This window comes from Ranitomeya imitator, chromosome 4, assembly GCF_032444005.1.
Source record: "Ranitomeya imitator isolate aRanImi1 chromosome 4, aRanImi1.pri, whole genome shotgun sequence".
NCBI classification, from domain to species: domain Eukaryota; kingdom Metazoa; phylum Chordata; class Amphibia; order Anura; family Dendrobatidae; genus Ranitomeya; species Ranitomeya imitator.
In genome coordinates, this window is record NC_091285.1 from 183,316,154 (window position 1) to 183,335,937 (window position 19,784).

The 19,784-nt window shown below is 45.8% G+C and overlaps 2 protein-coding genes and 1 long non-coding RNA gene across 4 annotated transcripts; 2 read left to right on the forward strand and 1 right to left on the reverse strand.

Moving 5' to 3' along the window:
* The first annotated feature begins 1,607 nt into the window (after positions 1-1,607).
* On the forward strand, positions 1,608-2,295 carry LOC138675700 (uncharacterized). Its single transcript, XR_011320705.1, has 3 exons — positions 1,608-1,975; positions 2,047-2,154; positions 2,226-2,295. It is a non-coding gene; the product is annotated as an uncharacterized lncRNA (long non-coding RNA).
* Positions 2,296-2,741: 446 nt separating this feature from the next.
* Positions 2,742-4,946, forward strand: LOC138675701 (uncharacterized). 2 transcript variants are annotated; one of them, XM_069764154.1, is made up of 6 exons: positions 2,742-2,891; positions 2,976-3,050; positions 3,178-3,294; positions 3,385-3,586; positions 3,681-3,840; positions 3,946-4,946. In XM_069764154.1, exons 1-6 carry the CDS (start codon positions 2,847-2,849, stop codon positions 4,859-4,861), a joined length of 1,515 nt encoding a protein of 504 aa, XP_069620255.1. In that variant the 5' UTR covers positions 2,742-2,846; the 3' UTR covers positions 4,862-4,946. The 2 variants fall into 2 exon arrangements, with proteins under 2 accessions (XP_069620255.1, XP_069620256.1); XM_069764155.1 differs by having other exon boundaries at positions 2,808-2,885.
* A 76-nt stretch (positions 4,947-5,022) lies between these two features.
* LOC138675702 (uncharacterized) lies at positions 5,023-7,099 on the reverse strand. Its single transcript, XM_069764156.1, has 2 exons — positions 6,407-7,099; positions 5,023-6,086 (listed from the first exon to the last, which is right to left on the reverse strand). The coding sequence occupies exons 1-2, from the start codon at positions 6,760-6,762 to the stop codon at positions 5,204-5,206; spliced, it is 1,239 nt and encodes a 412-aa protein (XP_069620257.1). The 5' UTR covers positions 6,763-7,099; the 3' UTR covers positions 5,023-5,203.
* Between the last annotated feature and the right edge of the window lie 12,685 nt (positions 7,100-19,784).

Consider the following 19,784-nt stretch of genomic DNA (forward strand, 5'->3'; position numbering starts at 1 on the left):
CAGTAACCAGGGTAAACATGGGGTTACTAAGTGCATAGCCGCGCTTAGTAACCCGATGTTTACCATGGTTACCAGTGTAAAAGTAAAAAAAAAAAAAGGTAAAAAAAAAAATATCCGCTGTCTGTCCCCGTGCTGTGCTTCTCTGCATTGTGAGCGCCAGCCAGCCGTAAAGCAGAGCAGAGCGGTGACGTCACCACTCTGCTTTCCGGCCGCTGTGCTTATACAGGGCAGAGAAGCAGAACGCCGAGGGACAGACAGCGGAACATAAGTATGAAGTGTTTGTGTTTTTTCTTACTTTTACACTGTTAACCAGGGTAAACATCGGGTTAATAAGTGCAGAGCCGCGCTTAGTAACCTGATGTTTACCCTAGTTACCAGTGAACAAATCGCTTAATTGGCGTCACACACGGCGATTCAGCGATGTCTACATAAAGTCCAGCAACGAAATAAAGTTCTGGACTTTCTGCAGCGACCAATGACATCACAGCAGGATTCTGATCGCCGCTGTGTGTCAAACTGAACGATATCGCTAACCAGGACGCTGCAACGTCACGGTTTGCTAGCGATATCGTTCAGTGTGACGGTACCTTTAAGGTACCGTCACACTTAGCGACGCTGCAGCGATACCGACAACGATCCGGATCGCTGCAGCGTCGCTGTTTGGTCGCTGGAGAGCTGTCACAAAGACCGCTCTCCAGCGACCAACGATCCAGAGGTCCCCGGTAAACCAGGGTAAACATCGGGTAACTAAGCGCAGGGCCGCGCTTAGTAACCCGATGTTTACCCTGGTTACCAGCGTAAAAAAACAAACAGTACATACTTACATTCAGCTGTCTGTCCCCTGCCGTCTGGTTACTGCACTGAATGCTGGCCGTAAAGTGAAAGCAGAGCACAGCCACAGCGGTGAGTCATCGCTGTGTGACTCACCGCTGTGCTGTGCTTTCACTTTCACTTTCCGGCCAGCAGTCAGTGCAGGAACCAGACGGCAGGGGACAGACAGCTGAATGTAAGTATGTACTGTTTGTTTTTTTATGCTGGTAACCAGGGTAAACATCGGGTTACTAAGCGCGGCCCTGCGCTTAGTTACCCGATGTTTACCCTGGTTACCAGCAAAGACATCGCTGAATCGGTGTCACACACGCCAATTCAGCGATGTCTGCGGGGAGTCCAGCGACCAAATAAAGTTCTGGACTTTATTCCCCGACCAGCGACATCACAGCAGGGGCCTGATCGCTGCTGCGTGTCACACTGGACGATATCGCTAGTGAGGACGCTGCAACGTCACAGATCGCTAGCGATATCGTCTAGTGTGACAGTACCTTTAGTATAGTGTTTTGTGCACCTTTTTTTTTTGTTTGTTTATTAAAATGGATGTATTATTGCAAAGTCTAATGGTCTGCAGCTTGAGGTTATATTTTTTTTTTTTAAATTTACTTAACCATTCCCATTCGATGTACTTGTATTTTAAAATAAAGAGCATTTCTGCTCCATTGTGATTTAAAAAAAAAAAAAAAAATTATATATTAATAAAATGTTTCTTAAAAAATTGTCCGTAGTATAATTTCTTAAAGGTAAATTTAAATCAGGTGTATGTACCAATGGTTACACATGCAATACAGAGTTGTTTGAGTGGTCATTTTTTAATAAAGGTTATCCTTTGAAATTTTATTTCGGGGAGGTAATTCTTTTTTTTTTTAAAACATAAAAATATTTGTAAAGGTGTCTCACAGTTTACCTTTTTTTGTTTTTGGGACATGGAAAAGAATGGTATAACGTGCACCAGTTTTTGGGTTTGGGTGTTCACATATTTTTCTCATTTTAACATGGTGTTTAGTGGTAAACATTACCTATTTCTGCTTTGGTCTAACTTTCAATCCATTATACTTATTATATTGCAGATAGAGTAGGGACCACACTGACCGGCATAAGCCACCTGGACCACAGCCACCTGGCCCACATCCAGAAAATCTGAAAAGTAAGTTTTGAAGACCCCAAATCTGCTACTTCAATGTGTAGAGCAGATTGCAAGTGTCTTTTAACTTACAGACCTACCAGGACCACAGCCACCTGGACCACAGCCACCTGGACCACAGCCACCTGGACCACAGCCACCTGGACCACAGCCACCTGGCCCACATCCAGAAAATCTGAAAAGTAAGTTTTGAAGACCCCAAATCTGCTACTTCAATGTGTAGAGCAGATTGCAAGTGTCTTTTAACTTACAGACCTACCAGGACCACAGCCACCTGGACCACAGCCACCTGGACCACAGCCACCTGGACCACAGCCACCTGGCCCACATCCAGAAAATCTGAAAAGTAAGTTTTGAAGACCCCAAATCTGCTACTTCAATGTGTAGAGCAGATTGCAAGTGTCTTTTAACTTACAGACCTACCAGGACCACAGCCACCTGGACCACAGCCACCTTGACCACAGCCACCTGGACCACAGCCACCTGGACCACAGCCACCTGGCCCACATCCAGAAAATCTGAAAAGTAAGTTTTGAAGACCCCAAATCTGCTACTTCAATGTGTAGAGCAGATTGCAAGTGTCTTTTAACTTACAGACCTACCAGGACCACAGCCACCTGGACCACAGCCACCTGGACCACAGCCACCTGGACCACAGCCACCTGGCCCACATCCAGAAAATCTGAAAAGTAAGTTTTGAAGACCCCAAATCTGCTACTTCAATGTGTAGAGCAGATTGCAAGTGTCTTTTAACTTACAGACCTACCAGGACCACAGCCACCTTGACCACAGCCACCTTGACCACAGCCACCTGGACCACAGCCACCTGGACCACAGCCACCTTGACCACAGCCACCTGGACCACAGCCACACAATGTCCTCTTCCGGCAGCCCTCCTCCACAGCAACAGCAGGTATCGGTAAGTAAAAAATTTTTTTTTTTTTTTTTTTTTTTAAATTTACATCATTTTGAGTCACTACATGCATTTATTATGTTTCAACAGGAATCAGAATCCGATGAGGAGCTGTCGGAAGGGACCGAGACGGGTGGAGACATCGAAGTGGAGGAGGAACCAAGTGTAAGTTGTGGTGAAACACTTGCTTCACACATCACACTGCACCGTACACAAAACAGAATTTCATATATAACGTAACACAGAAAACATATACATACATTAAAGCTAATTTTTTTATCCTTTATTTCAGTCTCCTGCTGCTGCTGCTGCTGCTGCTGCTGCTGGTGCTGCTGAACGTCCAGCACAGCATGAAGGTTCTCCCAGGCGCTCCCAGAGTCGGCGGACTCGACGCCGCGGTCGGCCATCAGTGAGTCGGTTTTTTGTGGGGCTTCAATTGTTAATTTTTTGCTTTCAGTCTACTAATTTTTAATTCTTTCTTTTTTTTTTGTTCTAACAGGCTTCACAGTGTGCTCCCGAATACGATTCAGATATCGATATTGAAGCCCTCATCGAGGAGGTTCGTGAACGGGAGCCACTGTGGAACATGGCTGACCGCAGGCATGCTGATACCAGTGTCACCCGTCGGCTCTGGTTGGAAGTATGCCGGAACATCTTTGCGAGGTGGGAGGACCTTCTTCCACAGCAGCAGAGCAAACTATGTAAGTATTCACTTTTCAGTGATGTTTTGAGCTGAATGTAATGTCTTGCATTTACGAATATTTTTTTTTTTTTTCTTCATTCCTGTCTTCACAGGTAGCAAGGTTAGGAAGCGGTGGCGGTCATTGAGGGATCGCTTTAAGAGGGAGTTTAACGAGGAGATGCAGGCCCCGAGTGGCTCAGCAGCAAGGAAGAAGAGGAGGTACAGATATGGCCCGAACCTCTCCTTCCTGAGGGAAACCATGCTGAGTAGAGTGTAAGTATTCAACATCACAGTAAGAACCTGTCTAATCACAAAACTTTTGTTTCAGTCCGGCCTTTTTCATATCAATATATTAACTTATTTTTTTTTCTTTCACAGCACCTACTCCAGCCACCGTGCGCCTGCATCTACCTCTGCACCCTCTGAAGCGATCCCTCCTGAGTCCGCCACCGGGGACCACGTCGGTAGGCCCCACACCTCTCACCCCTCTGTCCCCTCCACTTCATCCGCCTCTACCAGTGGAGTGCAGCCTTCCTTACTCGCATCTGATGGTCAACAGATAGCGTTCCCTTTACCCCACCCCTCTGACCCTGCCACCTCTACACCACCGGTAGGTTCATGGCGGCAGCGTCAGAGGGGTCAGGAAAGGAGCTATGCTCCTGAGTTCTTGCATCTAAATGCAGGCTTCCAAAATTCATTTAAAATTTTGGGAGAACAAGTGACTGCTGGTTTCAGCATGATGCAATCACGCATGAGTGAAAACCACCATGAAATCAGCAGTCGCTTGGATAGACTGCATTTAGATGTAAGTCAAGCTCCAGCCAATCTTTTTTTTCAGTCCATGCTCAGGAGCATGGAAAAGCTTTCTTTTGATCAGCAGATGCGGGTAATGAATAGCTGCCATAACGCTCTGCTGAAGGTAATTAACGAACCCCAATCTACCCCCACACCTCCCCACACATCCCAGTCCCAATTTCAACACCATGCCCCACAATATCACCGCCAGTCCCAATATCCACATCACTCTCAATATCAACATCAGTACCAATACCCAACCCGGCCCACAACCCAAATGTATTCACCCGTGTTTTCTTCATCTTTGCCCAGCTTTCCTTCCCCAGTAAGTTTTCCACCTACCCCAACACAACACCCCTCTGGTCAGCCTCCTGTTTTCCCCCCCCCTTCCACTACAGACGCAACAGGTAGGGTTTCCCCAATCCCACCTACCGACGTGGTCCAACCTTCCAGCCCCTCCTCCCATAGTTACTCCACCCAACAATACCAGGACCTGTGAACCTGGAATGTACTTGTACATATTTTTTTTTTGCCAAAAAAAAAAGGTTCTTTAAATTACCAAAAAAAAATTTGTGTGGGAAAATTACCCACAAAAAATATATTTTTTGAAATAAACATAATTCTGGTTTACAATCTACTGTGTGTGTGTGTGTTCATTAATTAAGGTAAATATGAAAGGTTAAGTGAAAAGAAACACCAGACGTTTTCAAGGTTTAACAAAATGGTTTTATATTATATTAGCAAGCAAACCACACACACTCTTTTTTTTTTTTTTTTTTTTTTGTGGCAGTTGCTACCAAAAAATTTTGGAAAAAAAAAAGAAAAAAAATTTAAAAAAAAGTCACACAATTATGTCTTGCCATGGAATCCGCCCAACAGGTGACAAAAAATATTCAGCAAACTGTTCCCTCATCCTAGTAACAGAACCGGTGGAGCGAACAGAGGCACTTCGGTAATCCCACAAGGATGTCTCCAATTGTTCGTCATCCAAGGTAACGGGCTCCTTTGAAATAACAAAATTATGGAGCACCACACATGCCTTTACAACATCGTCTACAGTTTTTGTATCCAGTTTTATTGCCGTCAGCAGAACTCTCCACTTTGCTGTCAAAATACCGAAAGAGCACTCTACCACTCTTCTTGCTCTGGTAAGACGGTAATTAAATACCCGCTTGGTGCGGTGTAATTCACGGCTGCTGTATGGTTTCAGTAGGTGCGGCGACAGTTGAAAGGCTTCATCACCTACACACACATAGGGCAAGGCTGGTTCACTGGTTCCTGGGAGCGGTCTTGCTGGCGGGAAATTGTATGCATCTCCATACAGGCAGCGACCCATCGGAGAGTTTTTAAACACTTGGGAGTCGTTGGACCGGCCATACGCTCCTATATCCACAGCAAGGAATCGGCAGTTGGCGTCAGCAATAGCCATGAGTACAATTGAGAAGTATTTTTTATAGTTATAGTACTCTGATCCTGTTCCTGCCGGTTTTGCAATCCTAATGTGTTTGCCGTCCACAGCACCAACACAATTTGGAAAATTACACATTCGCTCAAATTGTTCGGAACTTCTCATCCAGATTTCCATTGTTGGTTGTGGGATATACTCCAGCTGTAAAGTGTCCCAAATCGCACGACATGTGTCCTTCACAATTCCGCCAATAGTGGAAATCCCCAGCCGGAATTGGAAATGGAGTGAAGTCAAAGATTCACCCGTAGCTAGGAAGCTGCAGGGAAAAATAAAAAAAAATGTAAAAAAAAATTGCACAGACCATCAACCAAGAAAAACAAGTGGAATGGCCTCAAATAAACCAACAAATTACATGCTACAGTAAATGCGGCGCAATGTGTCAGCGCAGTATTCTCTGCAGCATGTAATAACATTCAATATGACCAATGACACAAGAAAAAAAAACAAGTGGAATGGCCTCACATAAACCAACAAATGACATGCTACAGTAAATGCGGCGCAATGTGTCAGCGCAGTATTCTCTGCAGCATGTACTCACATTCAATATGAGCAATGACATAAAGAAAAAATGCTTACCGCAGTGTCACCATGAGCCGCTCCGCCGGTGTGATGGCAAGCCTCATCCTTGTGTCCTGCCTTTGGATGACATCCTCTATTTTTCCAACCAAATAATCGAAATGTTCCATCCTCATCCGTACATAACTAAAGAATTTTTGGGGGTTGCACCGCAACTCCAGATAGAGAGTGGACTGGACACCCCTGGTCATCCGCAGCTCATTGATTAGATGTATCCAGAATCGTCGCCTTCTCCGTTGCATCATCCGTCTTTCTGCTGCCGCCTCCTTCTCCCGCACTATGATATCCAGGCGATTCGTCTCAAATATAACTTCAGTAACCAAACTCGAAATCCTCCCAATTACACCATCCATCATTGCCACTAAACTAAAACCCTCAAAGATGTGCTGTAAATACAGTCAGTATATAGATTTCCCTAGTTTCCAGTAGCCAATCAAATTTTGGTGCCTCCCATTTTAAAAACGGATCCGTCGTAAAAACGTATGCAACGGATGGAAAAAACGTATGCAACGTATGCAACGCATCCAGCATTTCAACGGAACCGTTTATCGGATTTGCGACGGTTTTGCGACGGATCCGTCGAAATGCTGTATTCGTTGCATACGTTTTGCAGTTTTTTGACGCATCCGTTTTTTCGGGAAAAAGACGTTTTTGGGACGGTTTGCAGTTAACGCTAGTGTGAAAGTAGCCTTATAGTGATATTAGTATTGTTTTTTTCATTAATGATCAGTATTTTAGCATTCAGTCACTATATGGTGGTAATATGTTGTCCGGCCATGGTGTGGTTGTATTTGTTCCTTGTATGTGCTATTATTTGGTCACTATGTGGTGGTAATATGTTGTTTGGTCATGGTGTGGTGGTATTTGATCCTTGTATGTGGTATTATTACTCACTATGTGGTGGTAATATGTGGTCTGGACATGGTGCGGTGGTATTTGTTCCTTGTATGTGGTATTATTCGGGCACTGTGGTGGTAATATGTTATCTGGTCAAGGTGTGGTGGTATTTATTCATTGTATGTGGTATTATTCGGTCACTGTGGTGGTAATATATGGTCTGGACATGATGTGGCAGTCTTTGTTCCTTGTATGGGGTATTATAGGTCTCTATGTGGTGGTAATATGGTGTCTAGTCATGGTGCGGTGGCATTTGTCCCTTGTATGTGATATTATTGGTCATTTTAAAAATGAAAAAATAAATAAAAATATACCTAAATTGTATTGTATATTTTAGCAAATGTTTAATAGGTTAGAGTAGACTAGGGCCCTGCCAAAAGAGTCTGCTTTGTCATTTTGATGGCTTAAAAAATATTTTGGCCAAAACAAAAGCTGCTGGCTATATGTGTGATCTGGTGATGGGAACTGTTAATGTGTGATTGGTGAGAAGTGGAGTTTTTCCAATAGAGAGACGTGGGACAGTGGACAGTTTGAGGGGTGGAGGCGGGGCTGGGGTGGAGCCTGGGTGGAGTCTCAAGGGGGCCCCAAAAATTTTGCCAGTATGGAGCCCAGAAATTCCTAGTGGCAGCCCTGGTGGTAGGGCATACCGCAGACTGACTCGTCCAACTGTAAAGAACCCTTTCCTATTTAGCTACCAGACTCACCGTTCTTACACATGAAATGAGTGCCCCCCTGGGCCTTAGTAAGGTCTTTGGAGTAAATCATGTGCCAGTCCTTTTATGTTGACTACATATGTATTTATATGTGTAAATGAGATCTTCTCTGAGGTGTCTTTTTTCTAAGCTAAACAACCCCAACTTTTCTAGTCTCTCATAATAGCACAGGCCTTCCATTCCATGTGATATAAGGACAAAAACATTTCTGTAATATATAAAAAAAATAATATAAAGTCTTTTCTGCAAATGAAAATACTGTTCTGTATTCCATTCATCATATTCCATAATTTTCTATGCAATTTTATCAAATCCAAAATATACATGCATATTTGTTGGTGGATCCCGCTAATTTTAAGAATCCTAGAAACATGGATTTGGTTGTAACCAAACTCGACCACAATTCACTTGAATAAGCTGTGTTACAGTTCTTTATACATTGCTTGATGCCAAAAATGCAATGACCTAGGACAGACAAACCACTCTGAGCCTGCTTGGAGTCCCACTGGTAAACCCCCACCAAACAGGTAGATATTATATAACCTAGTAATATGACATAACCTTATTAGTGGCAAATCCACTATAAACCCTAAAATCAAAGATAGTTGACATGTGTTGACTATTTGGAGGTAGAATTGAAGAGAAAGTGACTTAAAGACATAAGGATAACTGATTTACACTGAAAGGTGCTGTCATTTATATCCATTCAATGGTCCAACCAGGCATGTATGTATGACGGATTCATTCTGAAAACTAAAATCCAAGATCTAAAATTTTACCAAACGATCAACATGTTCGGATGGGTATTATAAGTTGTTCTCATTGCAATTTATAATTGTTTAATTAATTCCAGGAAGATTTCATGTGTAATTCGTACATTTTAGGCACTTTCACACTCCATAAAAAGCTCACAATGAACAAGGCTCCATAAGAAACTCACTAGAAAACATCAGTCCACCTGTTTATGTTAGCCGGTACTGCAGCAGCTGTGATCTTTTCCCAGTCAAACACTATTTTAACTAGATGAGCAATAAGCTGTAAGAATCCATTAAAGTTCGCTGTAGCTGTATTACTAATTAAGTGCAATACTACAATATTAAAACACTTTATTTTAAGGATAACTCATATTTTAAATGGTGGCAACCTACAAAAAAAATGTATGCAATTACACATGATTAATTATACACATATTTATTTTCCTTGTGTGTATTGGAACAAACGAGAACGAAAAGGCAAACTGGACAAAACTCCAAAAATGGGACGGCGGAAATTTTTGGCACCCTCAACTTAATATTTAGTTGCATAACCTTTGGGATGAATAACTGCAATCAATCACTTCTTATAACAATCAACAAGCTTCTTACACCTCTCAACTGGAATTTTGGACCACTCTTCTTTTACAAGTGCACCCTTTATATTTGAAGGGTGCATTCTCCAAACCGCACAACAGCAATTTTAAGATCTCTCCACAGGTGTTCAGTGGGATTTAGATCCGGACTCATTGCTGGCCACTTCAGAACTCTCCAGTGCTTTGCTTCTACCCATTTTTGCGTGCTTCTTGAAAGTATGTTTGGGATAACTGTCCTGCTGGAAGACCTATGACCTAGGGCACAAAACCAGCTCTCTGACACTGTGCACTACGTTGTGACCCAAATTTATTTTCTAATCTTCAGATTTCATGATGCCATGCACACATTCAAGGCACCAAGTGCCAGAAGCAGCAAAAAAAAAAAAAAAACAGTTTTGAACTTTCACCATATTTAACTGTAGGTACTGTGTTCATTTCTTTGCAGGCCTCCTTCCATTTTCGGTAAACAGAAGAATGATGTGCTTTATCATAAAAGCTCTATCTTGGTCCATAACATGCTTTCCCAGAAGGATGTTGGTTTACTCACGTACATTTTGGCAAACTGCAGTCTAGGTTTTTTATGTCTCTGCATCAGCAGTGGAGTCCTCTTGGGTCTCCTGCAAAGCGTTTCATTTCATTCAAATGTTTTTAAAATGTTGATGGCAAGTTCGCGCTGACACTAAGCCACCCTGAGCCTGCAGTACAGCTTGAATTTCTTTGGAACCTGATTTGGGATGTTTATCCATCATTCGGGCTATACTGTGTTATGACCTGGTGGTTAGGAGCACCCGGAATGACCTGATGGTTAAACTCACACAGGACAAGCTCTGGGAAGTGGGAACTCTGCTGACTGCAACCCCTAATCCTATCACACAACTAGAAATAGCCGTGGAGCGTACCTAACACGACCTAGACGCCTCTTCAGAGCCTAAGAGCTAACTAGCCCTAAAGATAGAAAATAAAGCCTACCTTGCCTCAGAGAAATTCCCCAAAGGAAAAGGCAGCCCCCCACATATATTGACTGTGAGTTAAGATGAAAGTCACAAACACAGAAATGAAACAGGTTTCAGCAAAGGGAGGCCTGACTTACTAAACAGACTGAGGATAGGAAAGGTATCTTTGCGGTCAGCAAAAAAAACTACAAAAGACCACGCAGAGTGTGCAAAAAGACCTCCGCAGCGACTCACGGTGCGGAGGTGCCACTCTGCATCCCAGAGCTTCCAGCTAGCAAGGCAAAATCATAATAGCCAACTGGACAAGGAAACAATGAACAAATAATTAACTAGCAGGAACTTAGCTTCTGCTGGAGTAGACAGGTCACCAGAAAGATCCAAGAGCGAACTGAACCAGTACAAGAACATTGACAGCTGGCATGGAGTAACGATCTGAGTGGAGTTAAATAGAGCAGCCAGCCAAAGACTAAACTACGTCACCTGTGGAAGGAACCTCAGAAGCAGCAGCTCCACTCACAGCCACCAGAGGGAGTCCATGGACAGTACTCGCCGAAGTACCATTCATGACCACAGGAGGGAGTTCGATAACAGAATTCACAACAGTACCCCCCCTTGAGGAGGGGTCACTGGACCCTCACCAGAGCCCCCAGGCGGATCAGGACGAGCCAAATGAAAGGCATGAACTAGATCGGCAGCATGAACATCAGAGGCAAAAACCCAGGAATTATCTTCCTGACCATAACCCTACCACTTGACCAGGTACTGGAGTTTCCGTCTCGAAATACGAGAATCCAAAATCTTCTCCACCACATACTCCAACTCCCCCTCGACCAACACCAGGGCAGGAGGATCAACGGAGGGAACCATAGGCGCCACGTATCTCCGCAATAACGACCCATGGAATACATTATGGATGGCAAAAGAAGCTGGAAGGGCCAAACGAAATGACACAGGATTGAGAACTTCAGAAATCTTATACGGACCAATGAAACGAGGCTTAAACTTAGGAGAGGAAACCTTCATAGGAACATGACGAGATGACAACCAAACCAAATCCCCAACACGAAGTCAGGGACCAACACAGCGCCGGCGGTTAGCGAAACGTTGAGCCTTGTCCTGGGACAATGTCAAATTGTCCACCACATGAGTCCAAATCTGCTGCAACCTGTCCACCACCGTATCCACACCAGGACAGTCCGAAGGCTCAACCTGCCCTGAAGAGAAACGAGGATGGAAACCAGAATTACAGAAAAAGGTGAAACCAAAGTAGCCGAGCTGGCCCGATTATTAAGGGCGAACTCAGCCAAAGGCAAGAAGGACACCCAATCATCCTGATCAGCAGAAACAAAGCATCTCAGATATGTCTCCAAAGTTTGATTAGTTCGTTCGGTTTGGCCATTTGTCTGAGGATGGAAAGCCGAAGAAAAAGACAAATCAATGCCCATCTTAGCACAAAAGGACCACCAAAACCTCGAAACAAACTGGGAACCTCTGTCCGAGACGATGTTCTCCAGAATGCCATGCAAACGAACCACATGCTCGAAAAACAATGGCACCAAATCAGAGGAGGAAGGCAGTTTAGACAAGGGTACCAAATGGACCATCTTAGAGAAGCGATCACAAACCACTCAAATGACCGACATCCTTTGAGAGACAGGGAGATCTGAAATAAAATCCATGGAAATATGCGTCCAGGGCCTCTTCGGGACCGGCAAGGGCAAAAGCAACCCACTGGCACGAGAACAGCAGGGCTTAGCCCGAGCACAAGTCTCACAGGACTGCACAAAAGAACGCACATCCCGTGACAAAGAAGGCCACCAAAAGGATCTAGCCACCAAATCTCTGGTACCAAAGATTCCAGGATGACCCGCCAACACCGAACAATGAACCTCAGAGATAACTCTACTAGTCCATCTATCAGGGACAAACAGTTTCTCCGCTGGACAACGGTCTGGTCTATCAGCCTGAAACTTCTGCAGCACGCGCCGCAAATCAGGGGAGATGGCAGACAAAATTACCCCCTCTTTGAGAATACCCGCCAGCTCAGGAACACCCGGAGAGTCAGGCACAAAACTCCTTGACAGGGCATCAGCCTTCACATTCTTAGAGCCCGGAAGGTACGAAACCACAAAATCAAAACGGGAGAAAAACAGCGACCATCGAGCCTGTCTAGGACTCAACCGTTTGGCAGACTCGAGATAAGTCAAATTCTTGTGATCCGTCAAGACCACCACGCGATGCTTGGCTCCTTCAAGCCAATGTCGCCACTCCTCGAATGCCCACTTCATGGCCAACAACTCTCGATTGCCAACATCATAATTGCGCTCAGCAGGCGAGAATTTTCTAGAAAAGAAGGCACATGGTTTCATCACCGAGCCATCAGAACTTCTTTGTGACAAAACAGCCCCTGCTCCAATCTCAGAAGCATCAACCTCAACCTGAAACGGGAGCGAAACATCTGGCTGGCACAACACAGGGGCAGAAGAAAAACGACGCTTCAACTCCTGAAAAGCCTCTACAGCCGCCGAGGACCAATTGACCACATCAGCACCTTTCTTGGTCAAATCAGTCAACGGTTTAACAACACTAGAAAAATTAGCGATGAAGCGACGGTAAAAATTAGCAAAACCCAGGAACTTCTGCAGGCTCTTCACAGATGTCGGCTGAGTCCAATCATAAATGGCCTGAACTTTAACAGGGTCCATCTCGATAGTAGAAGGGGAAAAAATGAAACCCAAAAATGAAACCTTCTGAACTCCAAAGAGACATTTCGACCCCTTCACAAACAAGGAATTCGCATGAAGGACCTGGAACACCATTCTGACCTGCTTCACATGAGACTCCCAATCATCCGAAAAGACCAAAATATCATCCAAATACACAATCATGAATCTATCCAGGTACTCTCGGAAGATGTCATGCATAAAGGACTGAACCACAGATGGAGCATTAGAAAGCCCGAATGGCATAACCAGGTACTCAAAATGGCCCTCGGGCGTATTAAATGCTGTTTTCCATTCATCGCCCTGTTTAATTCGCACAAGATTATACGCCCCTCGAAGATCTATCTTGGTGAACCAACTATCCCCTTTAATACGAGCAAACAAATCAGACAGCAACGGCAAAGGATACTGAAATTTGACTGTAATTTTATTAAGAAGGCGGTAATCAATACAAGGTCTCAAAGAACCATCCTTCTTGGCCACAAAAAAGAACCCTGCTCCCAACGGTGATGACGACGGGCGAATATGACCTTTCTCCAAGGATTCCTTTATATAACTCCGCATAGCGGCGTGCTCTGGCACAGATAAATTAAACAGTCGGCACTTAGGAAACTTACTACCAGGAATCAAATTAATAGCACAATCGCAAATCCTATGAGGAGGTAAGGCACCGGATTTGGGCTCTTCAAATACATCCCGGTAATCTGACAAAAACTCAGGGACTTCAGAAGGAGTGGAAGGCGAAATTGACAGCAATGGAACATCACCATGTACCCCCTGACAACCCCAGCCGGACACAGACATAGATTTCCAATCCAATACTGGATTATGGACCTGTAGCCATGGCAACCCCAAAACGACCACATCATGCAGATTATGCAACACCAAAAAGCGAATATCCTCCTGATGTGCAGGAGCCATGCACATGGTCAATTGAGTCCAGTACTGAGGCTTATTCTTGGCCAAAGGCGTAGCATCAATTCCTCTCAATGGAATAGGATACTGCAAGGGCTCCAAGAAAAAACCACAGCGCCTGGCAAACTCCAAGTCCATCAAATTCAGGGCAGCGCCTGAATCCACAAATGCCATAACAGAATAGGATGACAGAGAGCAAATCAGAGTAACGGACAAAAGAAATTTAGACTGTGCCGTACCAATGGTGGCAGACCTAGCGAACCGCTTAGTGCGCTTAGGACAATCGGAGATAGCATGAGTGGAATCACCACAGTAAAAACACAGCCCATTCCGACGTCTGTGTTCTTGCCGTTCAGCTCTAGTCAAAGTCCTATCACATTGCATAGGCTCAGGCCTATGCTCAGAGAATACCGCCAAATGGTGCACAGCTTTGCGCTCACGCAAGCGCCGATCGATCTGAATGGCCAAGGACATAGACTCATTTAGACCAGCAGGCGTGGGAAATCCCACCATGACATCCTTAAGGGCTTCAGAAAGACCCTTTCTGAAAATTGCCACCAGGGCACACTCATTCCACTGAGTAAGCACAGACCACTTTCTAAACTTCTGACAGTACACCTCCGCTTCATCCTGACCCTGACACAAAGCCAGCAAGATTTTCTCTGCCTGATCCACTGAATTTGGTTCATCATAAAGCAATCCAAGCACCAGAAAAAACGCATCTACATCACGCAATGCAGGATCTCCTGGCGCAAGGGAAAATGCCCAGTCTTGAGGGTCACCACGCAACAAAGAAATAATGATTTTTACTTGTTGAACGGGGTCACCAGAGGAGCGGGGTTTCAAAGCTAGAAACAGTTTACAATTATTTTTGAAATTCAGGAACTTAGATCTATCCCCAGAAAACAAATCAGGAATAGGAATCTTAGGCTCTAACATCGGATTCTGAACCACAAAATCTTGAATGTTTTGTACCCTTGCAGTGAGATGATCCACACAAGAGGACAGACCTTGAATGTCCATATCTACACCTGTGTCCAGAACCACCCAGAGGTTACGGGGATAAGAAAGACAAAAAACACTGCAGAGAAAAAAAAATGGTCTCAGAACTTCTCTTATCCCTCTATTGAGATGCATTAATATTTTGGTCCAGCTGTACTATTCTGATCTGGTGGTTAGGAGCACCCGGAACGACCTGATGGTTAAACTCACACAGGACAAGCTCTGGGAAGTGGGAACTCTGCTGACCGCAACCCCTAATCCTATCACACAACTAGAAATAGCCGTGGAGCGTACCTAACACGACCTAGAAGCCTCTTCACAGCCTAAGAGCTAACTAGCCCTAAAGATAGAAAATAAAGCCTACCTTGCCTCGGAGAAATTCCCCAAAGGAAAAGGCAGCCCCCCACATATATTGACTGTGAGTTAAGATGAAAGTCACAAACACAGAAATGAAACAGGTTTCAGCAAAGGGAGGCCCGACTTATTAAACAGACTGAGGATAGGAAAGGTATCTTTGCGGTCAGCACAAAAAACTACAAAAGACCACGCAGAGTGTGCAAAAAGACCTCCGCACCGACTCACGGTGTGGAGGTGCCACTCTGCATCCCAGAGCTTCCAGCTAGTAAGGCAAAATCATAATAGCCAACTGGACAAGGAAACAATGAACAAATAATTAACTAGCAGGAACTTAGCTTCTGCTGGAGTAGACAGGTCACCAGAAAGATCCAAGAGCGAACTGAACCAGTACAAGAACATTGACAGCTGGCATGGAGTAACGATCTGAGTGGAGTTAAATAGAGCAGCCAGCCAAAGACTAAACTACGTCACCTGTGGAAGGAACCTCAGAAGCAGCAGCTCCACTCACAGCCACCAGAGGGAGTCCATGGACAGAACTCGCCGAAGTACCATTCATGACCACAGGAGGGAGTTCGATAACAGAATTCACAACAATACTGTGCTGCAACTGTTCATCAATTTTTCTCTGGGTTGTAAACTTCTTGATTATGTTGTGCACCATGGACAAGGAACATCAAACTCTATGGAAATAAAGTTGTAAACTTGAGATTGTTGCTATTTTTCAACAATTTTGGTTCTCAAGTCCTCAGACAATTCTCTCCTTTCTCTTCTTTCTGTTCTCAATTATTAGTGTGGTACATTCAGATACACAATGCAAAGATTGAATCAACTTCTCCCATTTTTATCTGGTTTCAGGTGTGATTTTCATATTGCCTACACCTATTACTTGCCACAGGTGAGTTTTAACAAGCATCACATGCTTGAAACAAAGTTGTTAACCCACAATTTGGAAAGGTGCCAACAATTTTGTCTACCCCATTTTGGGAGTTTTGTGTGAAATTATGTCCAAATTGCCTTTTTTTCCTCTGTTTTTTTCTGTATTGTTCTAATACAAACAAAGGAAATAAACAAGTGTATAACAAAATATGTGTAATTGTAATAATTTTGTGGGAGAAATACTTCATTTTCTGGAACAATTTCAAGGGTGTCAACACTTTCGAATGCGACTGTATATGAGTTTCATTGTTTGTATTTTGACACATATCTTTTCCTTTCCCATTGGTGCCACTCTTGATAAATCTTTCCAGATAGGAGGAAAAGGGCAAATCAACAAATCTCACAAAAAAAAACATTATTTCTTTACTGATTTTTCAAAAGTAATAGAAATAAGATTAAAATTCACATGGCATGATGTGAAAATTCACTAACGGTGTTTTGGGAGTCTCAGCACTCCTATTCGGAGTGCATAAGAGCACTGAGATGCCAGAAATGAGTCATGGAATTTTCAGACCATGCTATGTGGATTTTAATCTTTTTTTCTATTCCTTCTAGAAAATCAATAAAGGGGTAATATTTCTAATGAGATTTAAGGATGTGCAGTTTCCTTTTAACCTGCAAAAATTTGCTCAATAGTGGTGGTCCAACCATTGGGACCCGCACCAATAGTCAGAAAAGTGGGAACTTTAATCACCCTTAGAATAAAGTGGATGTGGGCAAGCTTGAGCTGAGCTCCATTCTTTCCTAAAGGGACTGCCATGCATTGCACTCCATACAGAATAAATGGAGTAGCAGCATCTGACCCATTGCACAATTTTGTAACCGTGATAAAAGTTCCCTGTCAGGGTTAAAATAACCCGTTTTGCCAATCAATGGAGGTCTGAGCAGTCAGACAAAAACTGATCAGGGGTAGTGATGAGCGAGCACTAAAATGCTCGGGTGCTCGTTGCTCGGATCGAGCAAATTGGAATACTCGGGTACTCAACCCGAGCATCGAGCCCAATCTAAGTCTATGGGAGACCCGAGTATTTTTACCACAATCCCCCCCGGGATCTTTTTAAGGTCTAAAAACATCTGAAAATGATGGAAACACTGCTCAAATGGCACAGGGACATCATGGGGATCACCCCTGGAAGCATTCCTGACTCCTAGTTCACAGCCATAATCATTTTTTTCTGAGATTCATGCAATTTTTCCCGGTGCCACAAAAAAACACATGAAAACTAAACCAAAACGGGTTTTGCTTGTAAATATGTCAAGGTACATCCTTTGCAGGTTAATGACTTGCCTGTAAGGCCAAATAATTAACCCCAGACCGAAAATTTCCTCCCCCACATAGGCTTAGCTCAGACGCTGCGTTTTTGAAGCGTTTTTCAATTTTTAACATTGCTTTCAACCACTACAAATACATTCACTGGGACATGGGCGGACATACCGCCGGTTCAACCGGTGCAGCTGCACCGGGGCCCGGAGGCTCTGGGGGGCCCCTGCAGGGCGGCCAGGGACGCTGCTACCATTAGGCGATTTGACTATCAGGCGGCAGAAGAGAGGGCGGCAGACTCTATAGTAAGTGAATTTGCGCTGCTAGTTTTTTTTTTTCTAAAACTCCCGGGTCAAGTGCCCGCCCCCCCCTCCTCCTCCCTCCTTCCCGCCCCCCCCTCCTCCCTCCTTCCCGCCCCCCCTCCTCCTCCCTCCTCCTCCCTCCTTCCCGCCCCCCCCCCCCCTCCTCCCTCCTCCCTCCTTCCCGCCCCCCTCCCTGAAGACGTAATACTCACCTTCCTCCAGCGGTGGCTGCAACTGCGTCCCAGCGCCGGCAGCGCGTCCTGTCTTCAGCGGTCACATGGTACCGCTAATTTAAGGTCATGAATATGCGCATATTCATGACCCTAATTAGCGCTATCATGTGACCGCTGAAGACAGGAAGGAAGACGCTGCAGAAGAGATGCCAGGAAGGAAGTTCTGTTCTGTGCTGCGCGGTGAGAGGTAAGTATGACAGGGAAAAAGGATTTGGAGCCATGCACGCAGGGAAAAAGGATGTGGAGCCATGCACGCAGGGAAAAAGGATGTGGAGCCATGCACGCAGGGAAAAAGGATGTGGAGCCATGCACGCAGAGAAAAAGGATGTGGAGCCATGCACGCAGGGAAAAAGGATTTGGAGCCATGCACGCAGGGAAAAAGGATGTGGAGCCATGCACGCAGGGAAAAAGGATGTGGAGCCATGCACGCAGGGAAAAAGGATGTGGAGCCATGCACGCAGGGAAAAAGGATGTGGAGCCATGCACGCAGGGAAAAAGGATGTGGAGCCATGCACGCAGGGAAAAAGGATGTGGAGCCATGCACGCAGGGAAAAAGGATGTGGAGCCATGCACGCAGGGAAAAAGGATGTGGAGCCATGCACGCAGGGAAAAAGGATGTGGAGCCATGCACACAGAGAAAAAGGATGTGGAGCCATGCACACAGGGGAGAAGAATGGGGGAGCCATGCACGCAGGGTGGGAGGATAGGGGAGGCATGCACGCAGGGGAGAAGAATGGGGGAGCCGTGAACGCAGGGGAGAAGAATGGGGGAGCCGTGAACGCAGGGGAGAAGGATGGGGGAGCCGTGAACGCAGGGGAGAAGGATGGGGGAGCCCAGCACGCAGGGGAGAATGATGGGGGAGCCGTGAACACAGGGGAGAAGGATGGGGGAGCCCAGCACGCAGGGGAGAAGGATGGGGGAGCCATGCACACAGGGGAGAAGAATGGGGGAGCCATGCACGCAGGGTGGGAGGATAGGGGAGGCATGCACGCAGGGGAGAACGAATGGGGGAGCCGTGAACGCAGGGGAGAAGAATGGGGGAGCCGTGAACGCAGGGGAGAAGGATGGGGGAGCCCAGCACGCAGGGGAGAAGGGTGGGGGAGCCGTGAACGCAGGGGAGAAGGATGGGGGAGCCCAGCACGCAGGGGAGAAGGATGGGGGAGCTGTGAACACAGGGGAGAAGGATGGGGGAGCCCAGCACGCAGGGGAGAAGGATGGGGGAGCCGTGAACGCAGGGGAGAAGGATGGGGGAGCCCAGCACGCAGGGGAGAAGGATGGGGGAGCCGTGAACGCAGGGGAGAAGGATGGGGGAGCCGTGAACACAGGGGAGAAGGAATTACGGGAGCTGTGAACGCAGGGGAGAAGGATGGGGGAGCCGTGAACGCAGGGGAGAAGGATGGGGGAGCCCAGCACGCAGGGGAGAAGGATGGGGGAGCCATGCACACAGGGGAGAAGAATGGGGGAGCCATGCACGCAGGGTGGGAGGATAGGGGAGGCATGCACGCAGGGGAGAACGAATGGGGTAGCCGTGAACGCAGGAGAGAAGAATGGGGGAGCCATGAACGCAGGGGAGAAGGATGGGGGAGCCGTGAACGCAGGGGAGAAGGATGGGGGAGGCGTGAATGCAGGGGAGAAGGATGGGGGAGCCCAGCACGCAGGGGAGAAGGATGGGGGAGCCGTGAACGCAGGGGAGAAGGATGGGGGAGCCCAGCACGCAGGGGAGAAGGATGGGGGAGCT

Bases quoted from the DNA above. Each gene is read 5' to 3' on its own strand.
- LOC138675702 (XM_069764156.1), bottom strand. From the start codon at position 6,762: ATGATGGATGGTGTAATTGGGAGGATTTCGAGTTTGGTTACTGAAGTT. The intron at 6,087-6,406 runs GTAAGCATTTTT...TTTTCCCTGCAG, and splicing joins CGGCTCATGGTGACACTGCG to CTTCCTAGCTACGGGTGAAT.
- LOC138675701 (XM_069764154.1), top strand. From the start codon at position 2,847: ATGTCCTCTTCCGGCAGCCCTCCTCCACAGCAACAGCAGGTATCG. The intron at 3,587-3,680 runs GTAAGTATTCAC...CTGTCTTCACAG, and splicing joins ACAGCAGCAGAGCAAACTAT to GTAGCAAGGTTAGGAAGCGG. The intron at 3,841-3,945 runs GTAAGTATTCAA...TTTCTTTCACAG, and splicing joins GAAACCATGCTGAGTAGAGT to CACCTACTCCAGCCACCGTG.